The following is a 9287-nucleotide window of genomic DNA, read 5'->3' as shown; positions in this document are numbered from 1 at the left end:
GCTGCGGGAATAAATATAAAAATGCTTCCCAAGTAAAGTAGTGTAATAAAAAGAAAATGTGGCTATGTGAGGAAAAGTACTGCATACTATTTCGAGAGTAAAGTCATAAAATCTTCGGTTTGAAAAAACCCGTCATAATGTTACAAAAACAAAGTAATAATATTACACACAAAAAAAGTAGTGAGACTCCAAGAATGTTATAAATAATGAAGTCGTAAAATAGCAAGATAAAAGTATACCACAGCAGTGATTCTCATGAGCTCCCTCTAGTGGTATGCAAAAGAATCACTGTTCAATTGTATTTGACTTTGAGTAGAATGCATGTGCATGCCATCTCGAAGAACAGGTTCGATTTCTACTTAATTTTATTACGTACAATGCATTTATATTTCACTCATTTAAGTGAAAATTGAAATTTTGAGTGACATCCTAATACCATAAAAATAATGAAAAAATATGAGAAATATGTGGTAAGATTACTTGCAAGTTTGCATGCTATGGAAAAAAAATCTGAACATTTCAAGAATAACGTTGAAATGTTCAAAAAGTTGTGTCAATAATAAAAAGACCAATGTCATAAATTATGACTTTGAAGATGTAGTTTGAGAAAATAATTGCAACAGTGTAATGAAGTACAAGAATAGTAATTTTATCATAATTGAGAAAAAAAAATCATTAAACTACAAGAGCAACAAAATGGTCTGACAATAAAGTTGCGTTTAGGTCCGTATGGGAATTTAAAAATCCACTCACAAAGTGAAGGTTTCGTTGTATTTGGGCGCCCAGCTGTTGTTCTTGGACTTGGTGGCGTATTTGCGCTTCTTGTCGCTGAGGTGGGGGCCGATGATGAACACCTCCACGAACGGACGGAATATTCCCTGCGTCTGCCACCTCAGGTCGTTGGCGGCCACCACTGTCACGACAACGAAAAAACAAGTTAGTGGCCGCGACATCAACATCGCACTGCCTCTTCAAGACACATTTCCTAAATCACTATTCTGCAATGACAGCATCTTCTGCATGCTCCTTGCGCGTGCTTTCATTTTCGACCAATTCACATAAGGCCATTTCTGTGACGACCGCGTTCCTTATACTCTTCAGATAAATCTCTATTTTCAGCAAGCTCAGCGGACCTTTGGAACGAAAAGCAAAATAAAACAATCCCACCTTTCACTGTGACTTTGTGCTCGCCAGTGTTGGGGTGAGTGAAGATCTCCACGTGGATGGACACCTCCCCCACAGCATCGTCCACACCGGAGCCTGGTGGCACAGACACACGGTAAACAGCCGGACGGGTCTTAGTAGGACCAGCTGTCCCGACCTCTGCTGTAAGTCTCCTCTTTCAAGGCTCGGAATATTAAATGTACAAATATTTGTGATGAGCATGTTAGAGGAAGACTTCAAGCAGGGCGATGTTGGATTGAGGTGCAAATTAAAGCTGCTATGAGTGGGCCCGCCATGGCAGGAAGGTGTCTACTGTTCCATATTCATGTTTGTCTTCTCAGAAAGTGGCCAAAAAAAAAAAAGGTCCCCACGTTAGGGTGTTTACAGGTAGAGTGTTAACAATTTGTACTGGCGCCCACTCATAGATGCAAGGTGTGTGTTAGGATGCAGGGTGGTCAGTATAAGGTGACGTTCAAGGACAGCTGAGTTGGTACCCCGCCTTCAGGACATGCAACATGGGAAAGAAATGGCCAGAAATGTGATCAGAGTAGAGCATGTCATTCTTCTTGAGACATGGTGAAGCAGCATGTGGCTAATTGCCCGAGGTTATTCCTGCACACTGTTACAAACAAGACTTTTATATTTTATAGTAACGAAAACTAAAAAAAAATAAAGTTCTGTACTAATACTAAAATTGACAACAACTAAATTAAAACGAAGCATCTTTGAAAAAAATAAATAAATAACAAACTTTAAAAAAATGAAGTCTTGGAACCAATCTGAAGGACCGATCGCTTTCCTAAAGTCAACCAGGATGAGGCGGAAATATTGTGGCCATTCCCACTGTACATCGAAGATGACCGATTACATCTGCCAATGGATGACAGACAATTACATCTGTATCGTTTCACTGCGGCATCGGCATCGACCCGCAAACAATTCCAGAAGGATATTGCGACAGATGGATTTTAATTTGCAATGTTTTAATTAGTGTCTTCGCTTCGTCAACGGCAGCAGCCTGCGCGTGTTTGTGTGTGTTTGTTTTTTTTTTCATTTTCAGCCGGCCGCCCACTAAACAAGGCGTCGGTGGGAGTTATACGGCAGCGTGTTCCTGGCATGTTCCCCGGCGTTCGGCTCTCGTCGACTCTCCGGGAAGGATTATTGGATTGTCGCTCTCGCTGCCAACTTCCAACTAAACCGAAGAGAGCAGCAGGAGTCCATCTGGACTGCTTTACTCGATGGAGAGTGTTCAGAAGAGATCAGAAAGTAACTTTTCTGGCTCTGCACTGCAAAAGGGGCTTATTTTAACAATGATCAATGATCGAAGTCCTGTTTTAGTAGTAATTCTTAAAAATAAGTTAAGAATTGATTGGACGTGGAGTATCGACGCACGGGCATTCACAACAAATCCAATTTTTTTTCTCACATCAGTGACTGAGTTATGGTATTCCACAAGGCTTACTTCTAAGACTTATGATCTTATATGCAAGTAACTCGCAAACTGTGCAAGGTGCATTCAACAAAGCACATTAAGACTTCCACAATATGCATTTTTAGTTGCTACCGAATGCGTGAAGTTCAACAGACTTTATGAAACAATGATTTTGATAGATTAGTGTCATGGTCAATCCAAAAGCCCAGTTTTTTTCCCCTCGTCTATCCAAATTGTCGAATGCAGGGGTCTTCGATCCTGTTCCCTGAGGGCCGGAGTCATGACTGTTTTCCATCTCTCCCTACCACAACACACCGGGTTCAAATGATCAGGATCATTATTTAGCTTCTGCAGACTCTTGCTGATTATCTGATCATTTGAATTAGGTGTGGAAAACAGGCAGGACACCGGAACTCACGGAACAGGATTGACAACCTCTGGTCTCGTGAAATGTGTTTGATGGATTAATAATCATCCATTCCATCCGTTGATTTCTTGCTGTGGTCCCGTAACAAAGCAGCACATATTGAACTCTCCATATCATTCGCTCGCCGATTTGAACCGAAGTCTCTTCCCAGCTCTGTCGTACTCTTGCGTTCAGACTATTGAGTGTCAAATGTATGAATGCTAATCCAAAGTGACAGAAACCAGACCACCTGACATGAGGGGCTGCTACTGATTGGTTCAAGAGAGCATGAGACGAGCAGCGCAATACACCCTTAAGGAAGGTCCCCACACTGCACGTGATGACGTCAGTGTGAGGGCTGCTAATGACGAGGAGACAAAGTTAGCGACCGTCTTCTCACGTGGACTGTCCTGTCTCATCCATGTGGACCACTGCTCACCCCGCCCTCCCACGACTGCGACTTGTGCCAATGCAAGGTTGTATTTGTATGGCGACTATCCAGCAGGAATTCTGCGAGTGTCACATACACAATTGGACATCACTGAATTCTTACAGGCGACCTACATGCTCCATGTTGACACAGTTACACTTCAGAGTGTGACATCATCAGAAGCTAACACTAATAGCTCAGCTGCACATCCGACAACACTCCAGCTCTGCTTAGCTTTAGTCTTTGACTTGTTGAAACAGAAAAAATCAGATCTTCCGCCAACTCGCTGCTGAGATGACTAAAATCAACCCAACTGTGATGTAACAGTAGGGCCAAATTCTGAACATTGGTTTTCAGATAAATAATAAAATTTACTTAGTTGTGGGCAGACACTCCAGAGACCCCTATATGTGTGCACAGGCAAAAAAAAAAAATATTTTCAACAATATGTCCCCTTTACAAAGATTTGCCTCAAATCCGCTCAGTCGCATCCTCTCACTCGCGTGCACACGCGCTCACTCGGACCTCCCTCGGGCCTTTCACGATGACATCATGCTGCGTCAAATCTCCCCCATACTACTGATGCATCGCCATTGTCGTCGTCTGATGTCCGCGCATCATGCTTTTCGTGTCTGCTCATACATACCGAGCGGGTATGTATTCAGTGCAGCTCCACCCGTACAGACATCAGCACGGACGTCGCATGCATGAATGCTTAAAAGTTCTCAACGCTCGCGTCAGTGCACTCGAAAGGACGGTGAAAGGCCGATGTAGTAAAAGAGGGGTTGGGGATTATATTCAGTCGATGCAGGCAGTGGACAGTTTGGGGATACATGGAGGTGGAGTGGGGGGATGTCGGGAATTGGAGTTGGACGCTTTCTAGTAGTCCTGGATGTCTCAAAACGTTTTGAACCTGGCAGCAACGTACCCCTCTCTGGGTAAACATCCTCACTAGCGGTGAAACGCACCCCCTTGCCGCCGAACACTGGCCCACAGATGGGGTGGGGCGGAAGGAGAGTTTGCACAGAGAAAGGAGAAAAAGAACATTAAAGACATTTGAAAGTCCTTTAAAAATGATTTGGAAGGCCATGTATTTGGAAGCTGAGCCTTCAGCGGGAACTTAATCCACCTCTTAATAACACCGCTATTTTGTCCTAATTAGCAAAACCATGAATATGATTAGAAAAATGTAAACACAACTGTCAGAATATTTATCTAATGTGAGGAAAACATTTCAATAAAGTACATTATATAATATTAAATGTATTATTGTGTTCAGACCAGCCAAAGATGTGTCTTGCTACTTGAAGATGATCAAACAATCAGAAGACGGAAAAATACGGACATTAATTTACACCATCTAGCTGGCTGGCTGAGGCGAATTTGAAAAGCATTTCATATTACGAAAAGGCTTTTTGTTGGCCACCTGATTCTGAAGGTCCTGGGCAGACGACAATAACATGGCAGCACATAGTTTTAAACTTGATGACATACACATACTGCGAATGGCGAAGCCAAGATAAAAAAAAAAATGAAGAGAAGAAAATGAAAACGATTTTGTTAAACAAATGTTTCAATTTTGTTCATAAATGTAGCGCTTCTAACACAAGGGAAGAAAGCCTTGTGTAGCTCAAATAAACTGCACAGCTGGTAAAAATGTTCTCACTCCTCCACATAAGCAGTTTTTCTATCAGAGGTGCTCGGGGACGTTGACGGCTGTTACGTGATCGCCTGACAGCCAAATAAATGCCGTTTGAGACAAAATGGAGGTCGGCTATTTGTTCTTTTCATTGCAAACAGTGCTCAGATTCTGGAAAAGAAATCCTCTCTTTGTTCCCGCAGGCAGCGGAGGCTACCAAAAGAGTCGGCATTTCAGACTTTTTGTCTGCCGCTGCTTGAATTGCCGCGCATATTTTTAGAGCAAAGAGCGTTGACCCCCTGAACCACTACGGACCAGAAAATGAACTTAGAGAGATAGAAAAATGACAAATGTAAATCAAGTTACCTTGTGCATTTTGTGACTGGACAAAGGTTTTAATAAGTTTGTCTGTGGCCTGCGTGTAGAGCGACAGAGCGTAGTGAAGAGACAGCAGGTCGGGGCTCTTCTCCAGGAATGTCTTCTTGAGACCGACGCCACCAGCGTGGAAATATTGCTGACAAAAAACAAGAGCAGGTGTTCACCGCTGACCCGGACTGGAGAACTAATATATATAGATTTATTTTTAAAATATATATTTCAATGCCTTCTGTTCAACTAGAAGGATAATCGACTTACAACTGCAACGTTGAGGCTCAAAAGTGGTATTTTGAAAAAAAAAGTCTTTTTTCATCACCACATTAATTTTTCATTACTTCACGAATGAAACTGAAGACCCTGACAATTTGATGTCACAACCTCATTTCTTTTTGCCTTTTTTCATGAGGCCATTTTGAAATCATGTGACCAAATGCATTTTGATTGGCCACCTGAATTTCTGCCCTCAGGCACGTAGCTCAAGTAGCGACTTTTCACCTCAATTGGCTAAAAAACATCTTGTACTGGAAGTCAAGCTTTTAGGATGATTTTATTTGAGTCTTACATTTTTCTCTTTATTGCTTATTTGCAGTTTCGATACCAGGGAATCCATCCATGTGTGTTCCAAATTGGATTTTAAAAGCTATCTTGACGCCATCAGCATTTAATTGGTTTGACCAATATGTGTGTTATTTTGTTATTTCTGCTCAGCGTTCAGGTTGATTTATGGCAACTGCATGAGAAATCTCAAAGGAACAGCAGCAATGTAATAATGAGAAAAGAGTCTGCAGGCAGTTTTCCTACCTTGATGGTGTCCAGGGCAAGTTCTATGACTGCACACTGCTTGGGCGTGAGCGCTTTGGCTTCTTCGCGAACCATGTGCTCCTGAACAAGAAGCAGCACAATTAGGGGGGGGGATCTTGAATGACCACAAAAGCGGTGGCGGGATTAAGACAATAAGGCGAAAAACGTTTACCATTGTGGCATAAAATAAAACATGCAGTTTATTTGATGGCTTCGATTTTCTCAATCAAAGGAGCGTCACATTCTCGTCCATTGTTAGCTTTTCTTGAAAGACGAGACGGGAAAGTTTCCGGTTGGGACGAGAATTTATCGTCGTTTGGAAGAGAAAGTTTCTTGTCTGGAGGAGAACATATCTGGTAAGAACGAGAAAGTTTCTCATCTGGACGATAACATTTCTGGTTAGGTTGAGAATTTTTTCTCGTTTGGGCGAGAAAGTTTCTAGTCGCGATGAGAACTCGTCTAAACGAGAAAGTTTCTGGTCAGGGCGAGAAAGTCCTGAAAACATTCTCTCCGCTCTGAGGAAACAATTAGAACATAGATCAGCTCAAGTTTATCTTACTATCTACTTCTTAACATGAATCAAACACCTGCGTCCGATTACTGCCATCCTTAGGCCGCAGCTGGCAAACCAGAAGGGGCGGCGCAGCATGTGTGTGGCTTTTAAAACGGAGCTCATTTTGTGGCGGCGGATTCTACCGCAATATATTCTCGACAATCATTAGAGGTTTACGATATATTGACAAGGGGGCGTCATCAGGAAAAAAAAAAATGGCAGCACCTTCAGCTTGGAAAGTTGACCCAGCTCCTTGGCAGCGTTAAAGATGAGCTGAGTGCCCTGCAGCAAGGAAACAGAGAGAAGGAAAAAGATGCAAAGAGGATGATTGGAATGATGTGAGTTGAAAAGTGACTGATCATCATGATAAAAGTACAGGAGAAGAAAACGTTACATAAAAGACAGCGAGAGACAGAAAAACAGTCACTTCTTTACAAAATGTCAGGCTACTTTTTTCTTCTCCATGTTTCAAAGCACTTGGCGTCACACACATACATCCACGCACAGGGAATACAGACAAACACACACGTACGCACCGTAGATAACAAGCCGCTTAGAAATAGTGTGATGCAAGTACGACAGATATTTAGTGAAGTCCATCTTCAATCTGCTAAATCGAAATCTATTTGCGCCCCAATATGCAGTTTGGACAACACCAGAGTTTGGATTTTGCCTTTATACACCGCCACAATGGATCTGAAAGTCGTAGCTGTCACCAGGAAACATAAAACCCAATCACCAACATGTGCCGTGAAATGCACATTTTGGGTAAACGAGAATAACACAATAGATTCACCAAATTCATACCAGCCAGAATTAAAATGCGTGACATTACATTAAAACTGTTTGTCAATATGCCACGAATCATCATGACCTTCAAAAAGGGTTTTAGACATGTGAGTGATTTTAAATTTCAACTGCCAACCAAACTGTAATCATTTGCACAAACACTATACATTGCCGTTTTCTTAATTTCTTTTCCACTCAGCCAGTCACTCACGCCAACCTGATCACTGACGTCCGCCAGATTATTCAGGACGCCCCATGCAAGATTCCCGAGCACTTTTCCACATATTGATCTTCCGTAGACAACCCTGCCCAAGACCTGGCTCGCCAATCTCCTGAGAATCGTCTCAGGCTGCCACCTTGCCACAAGTTCTTTCGCCGGACTTTTTAAGTTGACTGTTCTTTATCTGGACTTTGCTTAGCTTGTTTAGCTGCATTGCTACGCACTCACCCAGTTCTTACAAAGCAGTTTCATGTGGTCTGGTGTACCTTATTGGGGTTCCACACGTGCTCGAGTTGTCACAAAGTTCGCTTCCTCGGCTACTCGTTTATTTGTCACCATGTTTTTTTTTCTTTTTTAAAATCAGTACGTAGTTAGCGCTAGTTAGTGTGGCCTTAATTGTGATCGTGGGGCACAAGAGCCCTTTAAAAAAAACGCAGCAAAAACACAGATGCATCACAAAAAAACATTACTGAGATTGCGATTTTTGTACCCAAAGCGATAAATCGTTACATTATAGGTGAAAGCCTACACTTCAATCACGTTTATTTCAAAACCACTGTGGTAGTTTATTAAGGCAAAAATCACCCCCAAAAAATTAAATTAAATTAAAAAAAAACCTCAGTCGTTGTCCAAATATTTCTGTGTATGTGAGTGATGTGCAGCTGGGGCAGTTTGGGGTTTACAAACGTGAGAAAAAGCAAATCTATATTTCCAGCACTGTTTCAATGGGGGAGCTGAAGGGGAAAGAGAGACAAAGACACGGAGAGAAGACATGAAGGAGAGCGAGACGAGACATTGATCTGAAGGGATTTAGTCCTTACGTCGCTGTGAGAAGCGTTCTTCAGCCTCCCCTGGAAAGAGAGCACGTGGTTAATACATGGAGCACTCGCCAGTTGCTGAGTGCTCATTTCGGGACATCGTCAGCGCCACAAGTGGCACCTGACGACCTGCGATCACGGCCATAATCGTCAATGGCGCTCTTTTCTGGCTCATGTCAAATACATTTTGTGATGTGCTTTATCGGCTAGATTTGTTTTAAGTTTCACATGTAAAAGTATCAGACAAAAAAAAAAAAAAAAAACTGCGTAAAAACTAATGTGTATCGATTGAAAGAAAAAATTTTGTGCTGACCAGAAAAAAAAAAGGGTGAATCTTACGAGAATACAGCTATATTTTGTTTGTATCTGCATAGTATCTTGGGAAATTTTTCCTAGCCCCCCCGAAATAACAAGAAATTGTTGATAGATTTTTTTTTTCAAACCGTACTGCCAAATGTTTTTTTTTTTTTGGGGGGGGTTCATAGTACTATACATTAAGATAACTCCTTTTTCCTAATTTTTCACTGTATATCTTTTTATTTCCTGGATACTGTTGTCAGTAAAAAACATATCGGTTTTAGTAATAACAATTGTCTAGCTTAGCATGAAACAAGGAAATGCTTCTCAAACTCCAAAGTTAGGTTGGAAGCAAACCTG

The 9287-nt window shown here is 41.9% G+C and overlaps 1 protein-coding gene across 1 annotated transcript in view; it reads right to left on the bottom strand.

The window, feature by feature from the left end:
• unc13a (unc-13 homolog A (C. elegans)) overlaps positions 1–9287 on the bottom strand; it is a 55697-nt gene that overhangs the window by 4708 nt on the left and 41702 nt on the right. The window contains exons 38-44 of the mRNA XM_088312553.1: positions 8634–8663; positions 7029–7085; positions 6251–6331; positions 5438–5585; positions 4361–4417; positions 1168–1260; positions 754–913 (exon numbers count right to left, since the gene is read on the bottom strand). Coding sequence (XP_088168679.1) covers positions 754–913; positions 1168–1260; positions 4361–4417; positions 5438–5585; positions 6251–6331; positions 7029–7085; positions 8634–8663 — 626 coding nt within the window. The remainder of the gene's footprint in view (positions 1–753; positions 914–1167; positions 1261–4360; positions 4418–5437; positions 5586–6250; positions 6332–7028; positions 7086–8633; positions 8664–9287) is intronic.

Source organism: Idiotropiscis lumnitzeri, chromosome 13 (genome assembly GCF_059441095.1).
Source record: "Idiotropiscis lumnitzeri isolate Australia: NSW breed Sydney's pygmy pipehorse chromosome 13, RoL_Ilum_1.0, whole genome shotgun sequence".
In the NCBI taxonomy this organism is placed as follows: Eukaryota; Metazoa; Chordata; class Actinopteri; order Syngnathiformes; family Syngnathidae; genus Idiotropiscis; species Idiotropiscis lumnitzeri.
This window is presented reverse-complemented; position numbering and strand designations above follow the sequence as displayed.